The sequence below is a fragment of the Coloeus monedula genome (genome assembly GCF_965178545.1).
Source record: "Coloeus monedula genome assembly, chromosome: 13".
Taxonomy (NCBI): domain Eukaryota; kingdom Metazoa; phylum Chordata; class Aves; order Passeriformes; family Corvidae; genus Coloeus; species Coloeus monedula.
This window is the reverse complement of record NC_138793.1, coordinates 10,019,155-10,041,924: the sequence shown is the minus strand read 5'-3', so window position 1 is coordinate 10,041,924 and position 22,770 is coordinate 10,019,155. Positions and strand designations below refer to the sequence as shown.

The 22,770-nt window shown below is 42.3% G+C and overlaps 1 protein-coding gene across 1 annotated transcript; it reads right to left on the bottom strand.

The window, feature by feature from the left end:
• Positions 1-1,601: 1,601 nt before the first annotated feature.
• On the bottom strand, positions 1,602-21,848 carry RBL2 (RB transcriptional corepressor like 2). The gene is made up of 22 exons (XM_082290148.1): positions 21,628-21,848; positions 20,134-20,264; positions 18,727-18,927; positions 18,029-18,093; positions 14,582-14,710; positions 13,612-13,772; positions 13,442-13,506; positions 12,570-12,756; positions 11,693-11,859; positions 10,965-11,074; positions 9,982-10,085; positions 9,486-9,623; positions 9,113-9,277; positions 8,443-8,554; positions 7,570-7,842; positions 6,816-7,087; positions 6,059-6,235; positions 5,809-5,880; positions 5,310-5,427; positions 4,110-4,312; positions 3,739-3,903; positions 1,602-3,318 (listed from the first exon to the last, which is right to left on the bottom strand). Exons 1-22 carry the CDS (start codon positions 21,820-21,822, stop codon positions 3,148-3,150), a joined length of 3,381 nt encoding a protein of 1,126 aa, XP_082146274.1. The 5' UTR covers positions 21,823-21,848; the 3' UTR covers positions 1,602-3,147.
• Positions 21,849-22,770: the final 922 nt, after the last annotated feature.

The following is a 22,770-nucleotide window of genomic DNA, read 5'->3' as shown; positions in this document are numbered from 1 at the left end:
AAATTTAAATGCTTCAGATTTATCATGGGCAAGGTTTTAGTTAGAGGACTCCTGGTGCGAAGCAGACGATGGGCCTGGCCTTGTGCTGAGCGCATGAACTGCTCAGGCAGGGGCAGCCTGGAGCTAAACCAGACTCTGACAGTTCCTCTTTACTCAGTTTTATGATCATTCAGAAGCCTCTAATACATCACTGACTTGCACATTTCCTAAGTCACTTAGGCGAAGGATTTGTGTAGAAGTGAAATCCTCCTAGTCTTGGGCCGCTCTTTGGTGTTGGCTGCAGCACAGCTCCAGCTGCCAGTGCTGCTGTTGGCCAGGAACAATGTCCAGAAGGAATGACAGGATAATGCTGTGAAAGTGATGGTTATTGGAGGAAGTTTTGTTCTTCTGTGAGCTGTCACAGACCCCTGCAAGGCTGGTCACTAGGCTGGATTGCTCCAAGCTAAATCCAGCTAACAGCAGTTTGTTAAGAATAATTTTATTGCTTTAGAGAATGTAGAATTTTAGTTTAGAATGAATAATCTGAAAAATTATTCTTTTTATTAGACTGGGAGAGAGAATGCTCTATATTTCTGTAGTCATATTTGTGTACAAGAAGCTGTTCCAGGAGCAAGGTAGGTAAATGAGTACTGAAACAGTGCCATGGAAATCAAATCCTTTTCTCCTGGATTGTACTGTTTTTCCTAGAACAGGTACATAATTTGATGAAAGACTAAGGTCTGGCCAATACTTTGAGAAGGGGATGTTTCTGAATATCATCTTTGAAATTCTGAATTCTCTAAAGAACATTTCCCAGAGATCTGCAAGTTACACCAGTGGAGTCTCCTGCTGAGGTTGCAGTTGGATTTCAACCAAACCTAAGTAATTGAAGCTGCTTCAGTTGTTTTTTTTTTTTTTTCTTTTAATATCAAGTTTGCATGCCTTTTTTATTTTCCTTTGAAACACCTCTGTTGAAGTATTTTTTTGTTGATTTTTTTCTTTTTGAAGCAAATGCTAAAAAACTATAAACTGCAACTTGTATCTTTATTATTTACAGCTGATACTAACTTAGCAACTTGGTTTCAGAAATGGACAGAAATAGCAGTGGATGAAATAATATCAGGGCCCCTAGGTAAAAATGCAGGAGAAAACCAGTGCAGCCTTAGCTGTACAAATACAGCACTGGCCAGTAGTGGTCAAAGTTGTTCTTAACTGCTTAAGAATGTTTAGAAATTTCCCTCAGTTGCAGTGGGAGTGCACAGCGCATATGAAATAAAGTTTTGGGGTGTGTGAGATGTTGTGTTAAAAGCTCCTGCAGGGACGGCAAAGCAGATTGTTCGTTCTGGAGCCCTCCTGTTGCGCAGTGAGACAGCCACCCTCCTCCTCTGCCAAGGGAGCTGGGGCATTCCCTGGCACTGCTGTTCCTGTCAGGCCCTGCCTGGTGGCTTCTGATGGAGCAGCAGGAAGGGACATGCTTGGAACAACCACAGTGACTAAACCAGGGCAGGAGTAAATCCTTTCCCTAAGACGTGTTTATTTATTTCTAAACCCTTAATTGCCGTCCTTGTTGCAGACTTTTTAGCTTTGCACATACAATACTTTTTCACACAAGAACATAAAAGTGAGAGTTTACAAAGTCTTTATTGAAAAATACAATCGCAATATTTTCATACAAAGTGAAGTAAATGGAACATAGTAACAACAAGAACTGTCTGACACTTCCATAAATATTTTTACAGAAACATCTACACAACTTCTGGACTTCAGCTTTTTGTTATGCAGGTAAGAAAAACCATGTTTTTATTTTACTTTAGCTGAATTTACAGTGGAATTAAGTCTTAAATTTTCCTATTATTTGGAAGGGCAGGAATGACTGAAACAGGGCTTTTAGCTTTTCCTTAGAAAGCCTTGTGGAACCTGAGTGTGCCACATTTTACATGAAGAACACCCCCTCCCCAGCAGAGGACTGGCATCCTGTACTGTTGGGAGAGGGTTGATGCTTTCCTAACAAGTCTGGTATTTTGGAACTATTTTAAATGCAAACAAGTGGTAAGTGTAATATGCACCACCTCGTGATCCTGTTAGTAGGGGAGGGATTTCTCATAGGCAGCCTCATTTAGGCCATTTAAAAAACCCAAAGCAAAACATAAACCCAAGCCCTGTCCTTTAAACACAAAATATATAAGTATATATTTTAGGAGATGGGCACCACCTTTCTGCTGCTGAGGGCACAAGGGCTATAGTGCCTGACTATCAAGAAAAGCACAACAAAGCATATAAAATTCCTTGAAGAAAGTACACATCCCTGGCTTCTTGCATTCATGGCTGCATATACATTAAGTTACAATGCATTCTGAATGCCATTTGCTGACAAGAGGAGCAATGGGATGTCAGATTGAAATAAATACAAAAGTCAAATTCTTTCAGTACAGAAAGACAGCTGAAGTCGGCCTTTGCAAAAAATATTCACATTTAGAAAGTGCCATTGCAAATATACAGCAAAACTCACCTGCCTTAAACATGATGCTCCACAGCCCCAGCCCAGGTGTCACCTTGGGAACACAAGTTCACTTTCAAAGACTGCACAGCTCAAACCAATCAACATAATCACCTCCCCTGGGACAGCAGCAAAAGGCCAAACAGTAAGCCTTACCACTGATGGTTCTCATGGAAGGGCACATGGAATAGCCTGAATAGGGACAGAGTCCATCCATCCAGCTTCCATCAGGGCTCAAACCACTTACTCCCCTTGTCCCTTTCCAAGCAAAATGAGACTGTGTAAGAATGTTACTCCTAAGCTGTTAGTTTGTGGAGGGGGTTAGTGAGGAACCCCGACACTGGTGACTGTGGGTACCTTGGTGCAGGGCTCTGTGCTGAGGCACCTGGACCTGTCTGGCCACAGCTGACGGGTGAGGCACCATGAACACGGGCTGAGGGCACTGACTAGAGCAAAGCAAAGCTGTAAATACCTGCTGCAAGGTCCACAGCTGTGAGAGGGGTGTGTTCTCCAGGCAAGGCTGGAAAGGGGTCACTTGCCTTGTGAAGAGCTTAAGCAGGGCCTGGGGTTGTGTAGAGGGTCTGAGGAGGATCCTCCCTGTCCCCAGCGCTGTCTCCCCTCATGCCCTGGTCCAGGCTTGACACAGTCAGGGAGGGAAGAGCTGTGCAGGCTCAGTGAGACCCTCGGTCATTTGCTACATCCTGGAGTCGTCTTAACAGAGCCGTGTGATTCTCCTGGCAGATTCGCTTGGCTGGAGCTTCAGTTCCATCCTCCAAGAGGATGCCTCTCTTCTTCGTGGGCGTTTCTCCAGTTCGAACCATGCTGTTAATTTCCTTTAGCCTCTGGAGGAGGGAGGAAGGGGGCAAAAGAAGGATTAGCTCTCATTCTATTTAGTGACTGCCCCAATATGATGTGAACTGTTTTTAGATGCATTACAGTGGGACTGCACAGGCTTTTCTTGTGGAAATCTGTACTGTACCAAGGTACTTCATCACTCTGCTGGTCTTTCCCTTACTAGAGTACACAAAGTCTTACTTAAACTCAAGGGAGTTTGTTGTGTCTCTGCATGCAGAGCTCAAAGGCCCATCCAGCCCTACAGCTGTGACAGCTGCACTGGCAGTTTGATGAGCCTTAAGTGACGATGTGTGTGTTGGACAAGGTAAACAAAATGTCATGTTGTAATGTCTGCTCTAATTTCACTACCAAAAACAAGAAACAGGGTTAAGGAATTAGAGAATCAAACTGAAAACCTTTAGTCTCACCTTCGAGGGGCTGCTGCTGAAGTAGTAGAATATTTTCTCTTGGGGAGAGAGGGCAGACTCGTTCCTGTGTGGCGAGATGTACACGGGGTGGTGCTGGGAGAGCTGCACTCTGCGGGGGGAGCCGAGGCGCACGAACGGGTACGGCGAGAGTGGGGGGGAGTCTGTCTGCGAGGAGAGAAGAGGTGCTCAGCAGCTGCAGCCTGAGCTCAGGGCTTGCTCTTCCACGGATATGAGACCATACAGATGTACAACAAATTCAAGTTTTGTTGCGTTATTAGGGCAGATTAGTATTTTTTAATTTAAGGGGACTTCACTGCATAGTAAGTAGAAAAAGCTTTGTTTACCAAGGAAAAGCACGGAATGTAACTTACTGCACTTGAAGTGTACTTGAGGGCAAAGTCCTTGATCTGCTCGATGTAGATGTTGTTGTAGAACTGGATGAGGTCCCCCCGCTCCTCCTCCTCAGTGTCGCTGTTGGGGCCGGTGAGGCGGGTGGGGGTCGGGGGTGCGCTGGAGGGCTGGGGCACGGGGAGGGTGCTGCTGGAGCGCATCACCGGGCTGGAGTCACGGCTGCCTGCACGGGCACAGCCACACTGCTCAGGCACTGCCAGCCCTGCAGGCCCAGGCACTCCCCTGCACACCCACAGCCAGCCACCCTTGGGAAACAGGGACCGGAACCTGCTGCCACCATCAGTGCTGCCCGTTTTGATCCCTGAGCGTTTTCCCGTACATAAAAGCTTTGTTGATGTCTGACTTCTTACTGGATAAACTGCAAGGGATTTTCCCTAGGAGCTGAGTTGCATGACAATATAAAAAGAGCTGAAACTCCATTTTACAGCATTTGTGTTACACTTCTAGCTCTTTCTTGTTGCCACCTGTCACCTTTTCAAGTAAAGAATGGTAGTTTTTTCTGTTAGTAGGAGAAATACTTGGCTTGGTCATACTTCATACTAATTTAATGTGGGAAGTTGCAAAATATATGTATTTTTTCCCTTCCCTCCCTGCCACCTCCCTGTGACAGAAAATATTAATACCTACAGCTTCTACCATCATCTGTTAAAGATCTTGGAAACTGCTGGTAGGAATACACAGCATCACTTCTTCAGTTTCCTTTATAGAAGTTAATTCAAGGAAAATGTGTCAGTTCACACAGGAAGAGAAGGATCTTCAGAGCTGTCAGCTATACTGAAATCAATGCTGTGGTGATGTTCCTATCTCTGCAGACAGACAGTGCTACAAAAGAAATGCTGCAGCTCTGTGGTTGTGATAAGAGTAACTGTGAACCTGGGCTAGCCCAGATTTCCTCATTCTGCAAATTCAGAGTTCAGACCAGCACAGCAAATTCCCAAGGTAAGTGCATGTGGGGAGAGATTTGAAACTGTCCAGAGTGGGTGCAATAAAAACCTTAAGTTAGAGCAACTCTTAAATGTTATCAATGTATTTTTAACTGTTTCTAAGTTTATCAAAGGAGGAACTATTTAGGGTGGGACAACACAAAATCCGATTCTTGCTTTACGCACAGTTTTGGAAATTGAATTAAACCCAAACACCTGGCATTTGTCATCACTCACTTCTTTCTTTGTTCCTGTCTTTGCTCCTGTCCGTAGGTGAGTTCTGCTGGCTGCTGCTGTCGCTGCTGCCGGAGTGGCGGCGGCGGCGGCGGCCCTTGATCAGGACACTGCGATAGACCTGCGGGGACAGGGAGCAGCGTGAGCAGGGGAGGGTGCAGCAGTTACCCGGTCAGGGAACGACTGCCTGCATGACACATCTGCTGCCTGTGGTACCAAACGGCTGCTTGCAGTAAAAATACAGCCTCCTAAGAGGAATAATATCCCATGGGTACTGCCTCCTTAGGTTTTAAGTAAAGACATTTTCTATTTTAGTTATAGTTTAGCATAGAAAGCTTTCAGTAGTGCAGGATTTTGGATATGACCACTCTCTTTTGGCAATGGCTCATGGACTGCATCCCCTTAATAATAAACGTTGCTTTGCCAAATGATCTGTTCCCACAATAGAACAAAGGCATTTAATAAACCAGACCCCACATATTTAAATTGTGACTGTGCTCACGTGACTCTTGGCTTGCGGCTGTGTCCGGTAGCAGCGCATGATGTTCTGGAATGATCTGTCTTCATTAGTAACCTAACAGAAGGGGGATGCACAGAAAAGGTTCTCAGTTTGTCTGCGGGTTTTTGTATTTTGTTTTGTTTGGGGGTGGTTCTCTGTGTTTCTTGGCTTGAGGTTTTTTGAGGAATTGTAGTATTTGGAATATTAAGTATTAAAGGAGTTTTTGTTTGCTTTTTCTTTGTTCACATTTTACCTTAGTCATGACATAGATGGCACACATCAGCAGCTGATCCAGGTGTCTGTCCATCATGATTTCAGGGCAGTGCACCAAGGAATACTCAAAGCATGTCCAGATCTTTTTGCGCAGCTCATCAGACACATCAAGTTTGACACAGAGATCCCTCAGACGAACACTGGCCAAATGATACACCTGTGGCAATGGACACTGTACTCAGGGCCACAGCAACACTGCTTTTCTGACCCAGCAAGAGTAGTTCAGACTTGCACACAGAGCTTGTGCCAGTGCTAATCCAAGAGAAGAGTAACTAAATTCAAATTTAACTTTTTTACTTATAAGACACAGACATTCTCAGTACTGGTGTCAGTGCTAAGAAAACATCTGTTTGAAGCTTAAATCTGTCCTGAGCCTTTAAGAGCTGTCCTGAGCCCAGAAAGGGCACTGCATTGCCTACAGAAACCCCTGTACTGAATAAACCAGAAAGTCTCAAAAGAGAACCTCTTTCTTTGGAAGAGCCTTCAAGAAAAGGGACATCTTTAAGAACCTGCTGGCCAAGTACAGAATCTATTTCCAAGTCCTGATGTGCTAGCACACTCCTTTGCTAGTGAGAAGTGGCCTGCAGGAGAAAACTACTCTGTGTGTATGAATAACTAAAGGTATAGATTAAATGAAATACACCCTCATTATTACAACCAGCAAGTGTGTATTGTTTAAATTACTGCAGGTTTACCAAAATAAGAACTAAGCAAAGCAACCTTAGATCAAGAAGTACCTTTCTGAAGAAGAGTGAAAGAGAGCCCATCTTGCGAGGCCTGACAGCTGTGGCAGTGAAGTGCTGGGTGTGTCTCTGCTCGCCAGGGGAGATCTGCTGCACTGTTAACTGGCCTGGCAACTGCAGTGCTGCCCCAGTCATCTGAGTGTTCAGGGTGCCAGCCAGAGTCTGGGCACTCAGAGGCTGCATGGGCCCAGACACAGCCTGGGGCTGGGTACCTACATTTACTTGGACTGGGAAGAAAGTTATTCCTCCATTTTCATTGGCAATACCTGTAATTTAACAAAAAAAGCCTGAAGTAAGGGCAAGTTCTGTGCGGGACATGTGTGTGTGTTTGTGGTTTTGAGTTTTTTAAAACAATTCAGTTCTTATTAGCTGCTTATAACTATACACTTAGCATATTATACATGAGGTTGTTTAATCAAAATACTTTGGAAACTTCATCCTAAGACAAGAAGATAATGAAGCTGAACTAAGGTTTTCATACTAATGCAGCTTTCATCCCCTCTCAGTTCCAGGAGGGCTTACTGAAACAACTGTTTTATACAACAGACCCTGGCAGTCAAAAGAACATCCTCATGCTCTACATGCTCCGTCCTTAAACTCTGCTTGTCTATTCAAACCATTTTTCCTACTTATGAATCCTTATGAACATACTCTTTTCTGGCCAACTGTTCCCCCCTCTCTTCTTGGCTGTATTCTAATACTCTGATGGGAACAAGCCTGAATAGTTGTGCAGCAGCTTTTCCCTCACCTTGCACTGGTATTGTCACCGTCTGCCCGTTGTTGGCTGTCACGGTGGCCGTTGCCACGGTCACCAGGGTCTGGCCAGGCACAGGAGTCACGGACACGGCCTCGGGGCTCACGTTCTGCACTGGCACCGTGCTCACCACGGGCTGCGGGGGCACCCTCACGGCGGTGCCACCCTCGGGGGCACTGTCACTGTCAGCGAACAGGCGCCGCCGCGTGGGGTTGGCTGTGGGAGAGCTGTACCTGTCGTACAGGGTGGCTGGAGGGGAGGAAAGGCCTGGGGAAGAAAAACACACACGCACATATAAATATAGATTTAACTCTTGTTTTATAATCCCTTCTTCTACAACTAGGTGATGGAAATCTAATGCAAACCAAAATCTGTCATGCAACGCTCTTCAGGAAAGAATTTCTGGAAGTACATACTGCTTTTAGAGATGACTTAATCTTAGATAATGCTGTGTTTAATATTTTTCTAAGTTCATGTATTATATTTTATTTCTTCTAGCAAAAAAAGTTTGAGATGTCACATAACTCAATATATAGTGGAGTTTCTTTCCTGGCATAATAATAAAGCAAACCAATTAGAGCATAAGTTGTGTGTGTGCCTGTATAAATACTGTTTAACACATACATACACACATGCTGTTCATATCTATCACCTGAGAACACCCTATCAAAGCAGTATTTAGTTCACAGTGATACAATGAATCCATCAGTCTTAGACCTCTGATGCAACTCTGTGAGTTGCAATACAAATACCATTCACAAATGTGTTTGCAGCTAACTGTACACTGGCATTAAAGCAGTGTCCTTCCTTACATAATTTAATCTAGCTAAGCAATGCACAGCATGTTCTGCTTTTAAAAAATCTCACCTTTTCCCAGTCCTCCACTTTCAGCACGAACCTCGTTTATTCGCCGTGGTGTCAATGGTGAACCTACAACACTGCTCCCAGCAGATTTCTCGAAGTACTGAGGTGGCATTACCTAAAATATTTATCCTTTTATTAGAGTGTCTCTATCACACATTAACTACATAGCAAATTTTTAAAAGCTACAGCACTACAGATTTTGAACAGCAAAACTCTGTGGAAAAAGAACAAGAAAAGTGACCAACTTACCCTAAGCCAAACTAGCCCAAGAAAACCAGTAGTGCATAGTGATTGTGCTGCACTGGAAGATACACACTGTAATAGTCTTTCTGTGACTACTTCTGTGTGTACTTTTTACCACATTCTTGCTTAATAATCTTTTCAAGTGAGACTTTCCTGCTTGACCATTTTTGTTCATTGTTCTGCTAACCAATAAAATACTAGATAAAATACTGGGTGAGAATTTTCTCTGCTGCCTGTCTCTGTTGCAGATGTCTCCACAGAGATGACTCTGACCAGGCCAGAGCACACTGCACTGCACGTACTGCCTTCCCTGCACTGATGGGCTGGGATGGTGGGATTGCTACTGGGCCTCGTAAGGCCTCTCCTTCAGGGTACGAAGGCCTCTGTCTGATTATGAAAGCAGTGTAACACACTGAAAAGATGTGCTCACCTCTTCACAAGTAGGAACTTTGTTTTCATTCTCTCTGATCCTGTCCCACAGTACAGATTCCCGTTTCCATGCCATACTTTCCAGGATCTGCTCTTCAATGTGGTTCAGGTGTTTTACCACTTCCCGACAAAGGCCGTCCTCTGCTCTAATGAAAACCTCAATTACCTGTGCAGTGGATAATTATGATCAACATAACGTACTTGTTTCATACATTGATTCTTAAACAAAGATCTAAGTCCAATACTTGATTTTCATGGAAGAAGAGACTATTAGAAATATGAAGGCTGCATTACTATGACTCAATCCTATACTGTCATACAGGTCAATGAGCACTCATGACCTGATCAGCATTTCTAGCTATCCAACACATTACCTTGTAAAAATGATAAACTGGAATGTCAAATATTTCGGTGATGAACGGGAAGTTTCCAGGTGGGTTGTATGTAAAGGTAATGATCTCCAGGCAACATGCCAGCAGAGACCTGTGAAACACATCTTGCTCCAGTATTGCCTGCAAGAGTTGCAAATTTTAAAGCTTATTTTACAGTGTAACCATAGAACAATAAACAACTTTTTTTATTGTCTCAACAGCAAGATTCTCAAGCTTACAAAAAGTGAAGCTATTTTGTAAGGGACAGAACAGAATTCAAAATGAGCCCTCCTTTACTCATTAAAAATTTCATCTATCTTTGTCTTTGCAAACACAAATAATTTCTTGAACCTTTTTTCTTCCATTCAGGTGTACTTACAGGGTTCTTCTCAGAGATTTACCCTCATTTTAAATAGCTGACAATTCTGCTCTACATCTGTGTTCTTTTTTTGCAGGTCCAACTTTAAAAGTGAGGAACCCTTTGATTAGTTTTCCTTACAGATAAGTCAGCGTCTCCCAGTCTCTTCCTTTCTTGCTCAATGACTGACTCCAAGACCTTGTAGTAGAGCATCTCAGCACGACGAAAATGTTTACTAGCAACATCTGCAGGAAGTTTAAATAAAAGCAATATTGTAAAATGCAACATAAAAGTATTATCTTCTTCATCTTCAGGTACAGAGATGCAACAGTAGCCTGTGTGGATTTCTGTGCTTCTGTGGCTACAATACTTTCAGGACTAAACCAGTTAAAGTAGGGATCCTTCTCCTACATTGCACTGACTTGTGAATGCAGAGCAGAATAACTTCCTACTGAACCCAGATTTCGGTGACATCACCATGTATAAGAACAATCCTTAACATTGCTATAATGTACACAATTCCAATTCAGAAAATGCAATGAAAAATACACCTGTAAGGATCCACCTCGCACTGTACAACAAAAAGCACTGAAGCAACTAAGTTGACAAGAACAAAGGAAGGCTTTATTAAGAAACAAGGTCAAGAGCATCTTCCTCATATTCAGTCCATCTTCAGGCACTTCAGATATCAACACAACTTTGCAAATTGTGTTTCTGTGTTTTTACTGGCAGGATTTTAATACCTGTACTAATCCATCCTCACATGTAAGCTAAAATTGCTGTTGGGTTTTTAAAGACTACAGTTACTCAGATTTTCTCTACCATCATAGAAATCTATGCCATCACTAATATTCTTATATTTGACAGAAAAAGTGGTACACTTAACAGTGCTTTTCACTTCTCTAGTACTCACAGCATGATCAAATTCCAGTGATTTAAACTAAGGCCAATTATAAAATTTTACACAGCATTGAAATTTGCTGTCTAAAGAATACATGAAAAGTCAAGAGAAATAGAAAAGCCACTTGTGCTAAAGCATAACCTGTATGTAAAACTTAATTACAAGAGATGGATGTGTTTACAGGCATTTTAATTCTTATCTGGATAAGCAAAATGTTTCCCACCTTTGGAAAAATTACTGAATTCTCCTTCAGACTGTGTGCTCTGACAGTACACTTCGTGCATTTCTTTTACTCTGTTTGCAATGGATTGAGAAGGATCTCTGGAACACGACCTGAAATAAAAACTAAACATTTTCAATATACTATTCTTACAAAGACCAAAAGCCCCCTATTTTTTATATGTTGAAAGCACAAAAAAAAGGAAATATATTGCACAGCAATACAAACAGATCCAAATGTGTCTAACTGCAAAACATCATATTATTGTATACACTGCAGTAAATATGTTCATCTTTTCATGATCAAGGAGAGATATTTAAACAGCACTTTCCACATGACATAAAAATTGTTTAAAAATACATTATTCCTGAAGCAACAGTTTATCCACGTGGCAAATAAGGTGCTGTTTGCCTCTCCTACAGTATGGAGTGATTTCCTACATAGTGCCATTTGCTAAGCAGGAAGAAAAGTCTTGACAATTTATACTGGCAACTTGTGGTTAGAGAAGCTCAAAACTGTTGGGTTTTAAATGGTGGATGTTTATCAGTCTCTAAGGACAGATGTGTCTAAATAAAGAGATTATTCCTTTGAAATGTAAATGTCTCTCTGGATTCCATTTTACTCCAGGAGTAAAAGACTGGCTCGCATTTTAAATTACACTGTTCAGAATTAATGTTTGTTATTAAAACTAGAATAGAAAATAGGATTATTTGGCTAAACATCAAATTTACCTGAGTATTTGCTCCAGATTTTCACTGGGGGCATTTTTCAGCCCTGCCAGCATCGTGTGCAGGCGGCTCAGGCTGTAGGTTGCTATGGAAACAGGTGTCACATATGGGTTGCTCTCTTTAATGTACTTGCGGCCAGTAAGGGGGGTTGTGATCCTAAGTGATTTGGACTGAAAACAAAAATATAACCACATATACATATGCACACTTTTATAAACTTTGATAAAGATCATAACCTAGAAACATCAATCTGCAGAATTCTTACTCTGTGTTATGGTAAAAAAATGGCTCCCAATCAAACAGCCCAAACCAGACCATGACTCAGGTAAGAACCAGCAATGAAGAATTTGTCTGCGTTGCTCATATGTTTGTATCAAACTGTTCTGTATGAACAGAGGGGATGTGACCTGTGCTGAAATGCAGATGTTGGAATTAAAGTGTGAAACAACTAGACCAATCTAAAAAATCCCCCCAAACCCCAGTACTCCCTTCCTAGCCCCTGAGTAACAAAGGTAGCTGCACCTCATACGAAAAGTGTACTGAGCTAGGGTTTCCTTTCAGCAGGTTTAATCTCTAATATGAGAAGTTCTCCTGATCAGCATTTTAGTTTATTTGCATCTGATCAAGCCATCACATTAAAATAATGTAACAGAAAGGACATCCCTTCAATTAGCACACAGCAAAATCAATGCATCTTCTAATCACCTAGCCACACAATTACTTATTTTAACAAACACATTACATTCTTCACCATGAAGTCTAGCTCCCAATACTCCTCCCATTTTCTCCCCACACTCCTAGGTGTGTCTTATTTCTGTCTCCATAGACTGTGAGGGAAGGTGGCACATAAAAACAGCAACACAGACCATGCCATACTCACCCTGTCAAAATGCTGCTGCAAATTATTCTTCACTTGTACCCTTTCAGCTGTTTCCATTCCTGAAGGCGTGTTTAAGCACCTTGTGAGAGTTCCAATTTCTTCATCTGCATCCTCGCCAAGGAAGATTCGCTCATCGAGATTTCCCACTGACAGAACATACTCCTCATAGGCCTTGTTGATGGCTTTTCTACAGCAGGAAGGAAAGACAGACAAACCCCCTTTATTTAGACTGCTTTGTTCACCTGCTCACACAACAAACACAGTTCTGGCCTGGGGGAAGTCTACTTCAGATTTCTTTTGACCCTCACTGAAGCACTGAAGCTCCCTTAAGATCTACAGCACCTTAAACATAACAGTGGCAAGGACATTATTCTCCCTACATATCTGATGCCCTGCCATTTATCCAGCTGCAGAAAAAATGCAGTAAAATACTGAGAACTCCTACTTTGTGGAAACTCCTCAAAATTTACACAGCATCGTATCATAAACTACACTGAACCATTTTTGTATCATTAAAAGAAAGTAATTCACACCCATAAACATCTCTAAACACCACCACACCCAATTCTTTCCCTCCCACTTCCTACTCAACATGCTCCCACAGCATTTTCACAATAACTCTTTGAGTTACATACAAAAAAAAAAATCCTGGAAAGAGAAACATAAGAGTAAAAGCAGACATCAGATACCACCATCCTGAAGCATCACTCCTCTTTCAAGCAGGCCTCAGCCCACAGCACTCACAGGAACTGGAAGGCAGTGGTGGATGGCCATTACTGAACACACGAGGCAGCTACCAGTGCTCAGATAAGGTAACAAGGGCAGCTGGGTTACAGAGGGACACTCACACAAAGCACACCACAGTGACTTACACGCTATCTCCAAAGTTCCCAGGATCTAGAAACCCAGTCAGATTTTCATCTTTTCCTTTTAAGAGCTGTAAGACATTGAAGAACAAACGATGGGCACTTCATTTCTTAGAAATGTTTTGAAGGTAACAAGTAAGGAGAGATTTTTCTACATTACAAATTTACTGACGAACCTTTTTGTCAAAAAGCTTCCGAATATATGGCTTCCAAAAATGTTCCTTTATACCTTTTGCTTCTAAAACTAATCCATAATGTAAAGAACACAGTTTTTCAATGATGCAGGGAGGATCAGATGATACTTTATAATCCTTACTATGGAAGTCTTCAGGTAGACCTACAATTAAGAATATTGTATGATTTAATTTTGCAAATCCATATCCTGTTTTCTTATTAAACTTAGATTCTAAGCTGTGTAGTCAAGCTAGTATGAAATTAAAACAGTAAACTAACTAGTTCCTTTGAAAGAACTACTAATTACATAATGCCCACTCAACTGGGTAATGTTATCAAAAGCAAATTTTAAGTTAGAGATTTAAGTACATTAGTGACTAAGTGATAAAAATTAAATATATCAATTCCAATAGGGAAAAAAGTCAAACACTTGTGAACTACAATATTTATTTGAGATAATGGTCCCAGGTCACATCCAAAGCGCTGCAAGTACAGGCCAATACTGTACAGCACTGAAAATGAAATGCAAGTCTGGGAAGAGTTACATCAGAAACTCAGTGGCAACTTCTCACCATTCATTTGCATTTGTGGTTATCAAGTCAACCTATACCTCCATTCTCTTCAGAAAGAGAACAGCAGCAATCCAGCAATGAGAGAGAAACAAATCTCCCGTTTGAGCCCTGGGTCTTTCCAAACTGCTGCATCACGGGAACATTCCAGTCTTACTGTGTCCAGTGATGGCTGCATCATTATGCACTTTTTCACTGATATTAAACCCTCATTAACTCAAATTATTACCATCAAGCTTCCTTCAAGGGTATTTCCACAGTACATCAAATTCTTGACTTAATGTATTATTGACAGAATTCACTAGTCTGTTATTACTACATTAATGGAATTAGAATTGCATAGCCAGAAACAGAAAATATTAATTCTCATGTATTTCAAATCAACTTTTTTTTTTCAACATACCCTGAAAATTAGGATTCAGGAGTTCTTTACGGTTAGGACACTGCAGAGCATTTCCATACACGAGATCCAAAGCACATAACAAGAGATGGTAGGAATTGACCAAGTCATCACTGATCATAGGAAAATTTCCTGCAATATTAGAAAGATATAAGACAAAAAAATAGCATGGAATTGAACATTTTTTAACCAAAACACTGTTGATGTTTGTATTACAATGAATAATGGAATCTTGGAAACACAGACTTTGCTGACTATAAATATCTGGATAGCAACACAGGCAGTAAAGCAGACTCACATTTAGCAACATATAACAAATATAAAAGTAAAATATTTTTTCAGAAACAATAACTGTGAAGGAATTCAAATATATTGTGCTGTTTTGAAGTCAAACAATACCAAAATGTTGACAAATATGCTGTTGCTGCTCCCTCATTCACAGTAATCTCATTAACCAGTGCTTAAATAACTCAAAGCAGTGCAAATTGCCTCAAGGAAGAAAAATGTGCTCCCCTAACTCTGGCAGCACCAGCCCCACTGCCTGGCAGAGTCACATCCTTCACTGGCTTCCCACTGCACCTGCCCAAAGCAAATCCTGCTCTGAAGGCCAAGGAGGGGTAGAAGGTGTTCTGAGACTCAACTTTTCCCCTTTTCCTTGACTTTGCATTGCTGTAAAAAGTTGCAAAGAACTTTAACCTTGGCAAGGCTAGACCCAGGTTTTCAGATGGCCTAGAAACTGCTCCCTCCTTCAGCCCCTGCCCCTCACTCTCCAGAACAAATCTCTATTTAACTCAAAGTCCGATTTTTTTTTTTAACAATCTGTTTTCTTACAAAAATTTTGCTGGGGGCACGGTCATTATAAATAGTAATAAATGTAACTTTATTTCTCTTGTGCTTTACAGAAGAGCTAAAATCTGCCTATCTCTGATCTGGTTTATTAAGTATTTTTTATTTATTATCTTCCTGCAGGAAAGAGTCCTTGTAACCTCTTCACTCTTTTATTACCTTCCACAAAGATCACATTCAGAGTCATTACTCTTTATTGAACTCATTTATGTTTATGATATTCCTCTAGAGGAGTGGCCATAGCTAAAAACAGTTTTGTAAAATAAACTGTACAATTAATTAATATCATAAATCACAATTCCATTTTTTTTATGCACAGCATGATGTTTCTATTACTCCTTAAATACTAATAACTCTTCCACTCTTTCCCTCCCCGCTTTTTCCTCAGGGAAGCTCCAAATCACTTAGCTGAACCCACTCTGAAGAACAGATTTAAATTCTTGAAGAAATCTATCATATAGTAATAAACTCACTTAGAAAAATAACAGCATAATTGAGAAAAATTCTGTAATCGTATATTCATTTTGATGTGTTCTATCAGTAACACACTAGTTTGTTCAAATTTATGTTATTTTCTGGTTCTCTGTTTGTTAGAAGAAAAATAACTTCAATGCAGAGAATTTAAACTATTTAAAATAATGAACCCTAGATGAAATTTTAATTAACTTTACCCACTTATCAGTTATTTCCAAATCATTAAAAGTTCACAGCAAAACAATGAAAGTCCTAAACACTATTAGAAAAACTTAAATCAATAAAATTCTCAAAGTAACTGTCATAACACAGGTTCAACTTCACAACCACGACAACTACCACGGCAGTCATTACTGTCAGCATAGTCAAAAATAAATATAATTGCACAGTACCAGTAGTTCCATAATAATTTTTTATTGCTGACATTTCAAACAATGCTCACTTTCACAACCTCGTATCAAATAATAAAAAACATGTTATCTCAGTGCAGCAGAGATTTTTTTCCCCCATTGATTTTAAACAAAGAAATAGAAGAGTTTAAAGATCCTTACAAACAGTATGCCAGAAGCACAGTCCCACTAACCAAGGGGCTCCCTCCGTGTGCAGTGCCTGAACTGAAGGCAATGGGCTGCAGGAACAGACAAGCCTGGGCCTGCCACTGATGTGTGGTTGCTGTAATAAGGATTTACTGCTCACCCCCAAAACACACACAACAAAACCTCACACCAACACCTAATGCCTTAATAGTCAACATTCAGCCTCCATTTTTGTGCTGCCACACTTTAATAATCACCTAGTAACTTTACAGCTTCTGTGTACTGTACTTATTTTTCTTTTAAAATTCAGTTGGATGCATTATCAACAAGGTATTCTCCATAAGGTTACTTAGCATGTCTGAAACTGCTTGCTAATTAAGATGTAGTCAATCAATGATGCAGTTACTCAAACATACTAATCAATAATTTAGCAACAGGAAGAACCATGAAGTCCCTCTGCACCTTGTCAACCATCCAGTCTTCCCACAGAAATAAGGACTTTACAGAAAGGAAAAGAAAAATCTGTGATTTTTCAGACTGACCTACTTATTCTCTCAGCTGCCTGCCTACGCTAAGGAAGCGAAGTCCTGACTGACTGGAAATAAGTACAGTACTAAGTCTCCTCTGGGCTCAGTGGATGAAATCACACTGTGTTTCAGGGCTGAAAGCACCACACTTGTCTAGGAAAGATTTCTCTTGTGTAATAAGGTGAAATCTGCAGCCTTACAAAAAGGCATCTTCCTCACAGGACACAGTGCTCAGTGCAGCACTTGTGCCCAGCAGCACACCCTTCCTGACCTTCGTACAGGGATGTGGTGCTGAGGGTTCAGTACTGCTGCCAGGATCCCTCTGCAGTGTGGCACAGTGTAGAAAGAAAGGCTTTGTAAAAAAAGTTCTGTGCTGAACAAAATTAGTGCCAGGCCATTCTATATTGCCACAGCCTACTCTGTCCTAGCCTCAAAATCATCCAGTTAAGGAAATCAAAGCACACTTGTAGGAATCTTAACACTGATTCACCTTTAAATTTGAAAAAACACATCCCATCACACACCCCCAAACCAAAACAGAATTCCTTTTATCCCTTTCCTTGAAGACATTAAAATATTGGTTTTCCCCTAATAGATGTTATATTATGAAAAAAATCAAGTTATGGACATTATCAGTGGATTTGAACCTACAATGATGCTCTTTCTATGTGGAATATCAATCCTGTCTTTACCTTCCCCAAAGCACTACCTTATTTATGTATCACTCACAGTGAACACTCATCAAAGGAGGACTTGAAAAAAGGCCTAGGAATGTGGGAACTCTTCAAGACACAGATTTGATGAGGAAAGATTTTAGACTATATGTGCTATGACTGAACAACTGAAGCCTAAAATGAGGATTTAATCCTTTTTTTCCTTCTTTTTTCTCTCAACAGTCATTATCAAGAAAAACATCTGAAATTCTCTACTGTTCTTATAAGCTTTAAGTCTGCTTTTACAATGAAGGTTATATGTACACTGCACCTATTTGGTGTTTTAAGGACTGATATAAAATAATGACTAATAAACCCATGTCTGCTGTATTTCATCCGTTTCAGATCTCTTACCTTTTGCATGAACAAACAGCACCCAACAAAACTGGAAAACTTCCGTCACAGTACATGGTTGTCGTCTTTTGGAGGAAAACACAGCAAGAAGACAATAAGCTCAATGAAACAAAACTGACAAAACATCATACAACAGTCAATAACTCAAAGAGAAAACCAAGCTTTACTGCAGTGTGGCCAAAATCTTACACCCTTCCCACAAAACCCTGCCTAAAGCAAATACAGAAAGATGCACACAGGTTTAGTGTAGGTACAATCAGAACCCCAGCCTCAGCCTGCAAATTCAATTCCACAGCGCTCCTAACACACACAGTAACAAAGAAACAAAGCTTCCACTATGAAGTAAAATATCCACAAGATCTGCATCGATGAAGAAATCCATGGGAGTTACTGGGCAGTGAAACAGACTAAACTTTGCAATACTAGTGCTTCCCTTGTCCACAGGCTGATTGAAATCTCTCCCCTCTCCCCTACCCCCAAATAATTAGAAATTCAGCAGCTTCGGGATTTCCTGCCCCCTGTCAGATCCGAAACCAAAAAAGAGATTAAAAATTTACCACAGGTAAGGACAAACCAACTCTGATACAATAAACAACTATGAAAATACAGTCGAATTACTACTAAAACAATCAAGCAAGTTCATTATATTTTCACTAAAGTAACGCTCTAAAATCAGTCTGGAAATAACAGAAACACACCTCTGTTTTCTTCCTCTCTGTTGACGAGGTTGATCTTCTTGAGGATACCTGAAAACGTCCTGAAAAATGGGCTCATACTTCTTAAAAATGACTGCAGAAACAGTAAAGTTTCTCTCTAATCTCTCAGTTCGCTCTCTGAACTGGGATGGTAAATTTGCCATGTCTTCCCACTTCTTCATCTTGTTAAAAAACTCGATCAAGCTGGAAATACCCAACAAGTTAGATCAGAAAGGCCGTTTGTTTTTCCTGCAGAAATAAACTCTACATTTTCAACAAAAGTGCAATTTCTACTTCCCAAACTACTGAGGAAATGGTGGCACTGCAAACATGACAACGAACTCAGAGCCAGTCCTTCACCCATAGACATGGATGAGCTCAGACAGCTCGTGAAATATTTTTAGATCCTCAGCTGATAACCATGTTAACTATGTACTCACAGGTCTGGCACTTCCTCACAAAGACAAAATCAACTCCAACGGTCAGATTATTCTGAAATCAGACTTGCCTCATTTTTCAGAATAATTTATTAACTTAAATAAAACAACCTGTAAGACCTACAATGCTAAGAATATTCTACAAAGTATGAAAAACCTCTTAAGTTTTAGTAAATTGCACTTTGCAAACTTGTCTTTAATTCCATTTCGGCTTCTTTATCTCCATCTTCTTTTTCAGCGTTATTAGTCTTTGATATAGCCCAGATCACAGAAACAATTTATGAACATTCAATTCCCTGAATTTCTGATTTGGAAAACAAAAGTTTATACAGGAACACTTCTGCATTGTTTAAATCAACAGCAATGCTTCAACAGTAGAGGAAATGGGAGAAAAAGTATGTAAGAACATTCTTTCTTCTTTTTGTGCCAACCTACAGAACTTTTAGGAAACAATGAGATTGCTAATAAATGAAGTAAAATGTTTCAGAAGCTTTTCTTTATTACTTTATGGACATAAACATTTGATGCAAATTTGTTCATCAGATTCTGACCTCATTTAGTGACTTTAGCAAGAACATGTGAAAAGTGAAGTTTTCTTATGTAAAAATGGAGATAAATCATATGAATATTTTCACAGTGAACTAAAAATGGTTTCTCATGTCAGAAGTTCACACTTCACACACCCCAAAAATTGACTGTTCTTCAGTGACTGGCTTCTTTCTCCTTTGAGTGAAGGAAGTCAGTATCTTACTTTGAAAACCAGTGTTTTTACGAACACAGTACTGAGCCAAAGGAGCTGCCCTACTCCTGTGGCAGTGAGCTATAATACAAACATTTCAGTGATAAAAAGTCTATCTTTAAAAGCAGAAAACAAGAAACACACTTAGCTTTTATTCTCTATTTCCAATTTCACAAGGTGATAAGCACTCTTTGAGGTCCTGTAAGTCTTCGGAAAGCCAGCAAGAAAAGTTACCTTTGGTCTGAACAGCGCAGGATTCTGGTTAAGGATACGTAATTTCCTTCCGCTGTTCCTCTGCTCACAGTTGGAATTGCTTTCCTGCAAGCCACGTACAAGGCACAAGCCAGCCAATGCATGTCATTTCCCTGTGAATCAAAACATCAGGCATCTGAAAACTTCACTGAAAAGAAAAACATGCTTTTCAGCTACCCCAGCATCAGGGAAAAGAACTGTATCCTGAAAAGATGAAGTTCAACCAGTGACAAACTTGATTTGCTGTTTCAAAGTTCTGTTGTGTTTTGGATTTTTAACTGCAACAGAACAGGTACTAAATAGACACCTAATACTGAACTGCATCAAAGCCAAAATTACTAGTTACCGCTATAAATGTCACACTTGACTCAAAGTATAGCAATATATTTTTAGTGTTCTTCTCCTACAGAATTTTGCACTGTTTTGACTAAAAACAAACCAAACCAAAACAAAAAAAACAAAAAAACCAACCCAAAACAAAACAAAAAAGGAAAAAAAAAGGCTACAGTTCCTTGCCACCAAAACATTCCTCTGCCCTCAACAGACAGTAGGAAAAGAAAAACATAGCTTCCATTTTGCTCTGTATTACACAGCAGAACAATTATTCAGTCTGGCACCTAAAGACAGAAATTAATTCTAATGAGCACTTGAAGTTTTAGTCTCCCTCTTTGATCAAACAGCAACACTTCAGTGGGAAAAGGACGGGTTAAACAAGGGGCCAAACTGAATTCGATGCTGTAGTTTTGTCAGGCTACGTGATGCCACGGGGCCGGGTGAGCACACACCTTCGGGGGCAAGTCAAGGCTCCCTCCCGAGCATCGCAGCCCGTTTGCGATGTGACACAGGCGCTGTCGGAGCGGGACTCCTCCTTCCCGCACGGGCGGCTCCAGCGCTGCAGGACCGAGCCCTGCCCCGAGAGCCGCCCGGTCACGGGGAGGGCAGCGCTGGGGAGACCGGAGAACTCCCGAGGGTTATCACAAGCGCCACCTTTACTATAGGAAGGCACCGATAAAAGGCGCCTCCAAAGCTCCCCGGCGCGTCACCGCGTGTTCCTGTTTTCAAGAACGACGTGACCAACCCTTTACCTTGTACCCTTTACCTTTTACCCTTTACCCCCAGCCCGGGCCGTGCCGCGGCCATACAAGCCCCCAATAAATAACTGATAAATGCGGTCACACCTGCGCTGGGCATTTCCGCGGGCCCCGCGCGGCTGCGGAGCGGCGCTGGCCGAGGCCACCGTGCCGCTCCTCGGCCGAACTGCCGGGAGCGGAAGGACCACAGCGACGAGGGCACTTCCATTTTTAACACCTTTCCGCCGCTATGACTCCAAATTGCGATGTTTATTCCCGGCCGGCCGGGCGGTGCGAGGGAGAGGCCGCCGCGCCTCCAGGGCCGTTCCTTCCCTCCGCACTTCACCCCCCACCTCCCGCCGGGCTCCCCCCCGGGCCGGCCGGGGCCCCGTCGCCCCTCCCTCACCTCCAGGGTGTAGTTGCGCCTCATGCTCTGGTAGCTCAGCCAGGCCTCGGCACGGGCGCGCTCGTCCATGTTGAGGCTCCTGCAGAGCTCCTCGTAGCGCTGCCGGGTCTCGCCGTCCTCGCCCGGCGGGGACGGGGCGGCGGCCGCGCCCCCCGCGGGACCCGGCTCGGCCCCGGCCGCGTCCTCGCCCGCCATGCCGCGCCCCGCCGCTGGGGGGCAGCGCCGCGCTCCGCGCCCCGCGCCTGCGCCACCGCCCCGCGCGTTCGAATCCAAACACCGCGGCCCGGGCCCCGCCCCCGCCGCGCGCCGCGCCCGCTCATTGGCTTGCGGCGCCACCGCCCGCCCCGCCCGCGCGCAGGCGCACAGCGCTCCGCGGCCCCGGCGCTGAGCGGGAGCGCGCACGGCGCGCGAGCCCCTGGGCGGGGCGGGGCCGGGGCTGTGAGGGGAGCCCGGAACGGGCAGAGAGCGGGCAGTGCCGGGCAGGGGCTGCACACAAATACATACACACACAGAGTGCCGCGGAGGGGCTGTACATACACATAAACACACAGTGCGGCGTGTGGGCTGTACATACACATATAGACATAGACTGTGGGAGGTAGGAAAGAGAAAGAGACAGAAATAGTTCCCCCAGGTCAAGTCCCAACCGAGCAGAGAGAAGGCTGCCAAAAATAAGATTTAAGGAGAGGTCAGTCCTAGAGCAGGTACATGTCCATTATGTGATCAATAAAACAGGCTGGGCTTGATTAAAAGAGATTTATTGAACCTGTCAGCTTGATTTTGTATTACTGGTATTTTACAAACGCTGAAAGCTTCAGGGGGGGGAAAAAGAAATGTCAAGAAAAGATGATTTTGCTCACCCGAGATATGATTCAAGACACAAATACACATTGTTACCCAGCATTGAGAACAGAAAGCCCGAGCTGGCACTGGAAGACGGCGATGGCAGCAGGAACTCCCCCACACCTGCAGCCCCCACACTACCAGAACAACATACAACATTAAAAATCAGTGATTATGCTGTATTTCATGTCTTACATTACCTTTTTAACACAGAGGTGCTGTGAACTTTGCAGTGAGGCCAAGTTCCTACTCTGAGATATGCAGGGCATTGATGGGAAGCTCTCTGCCACCCAGAAGACC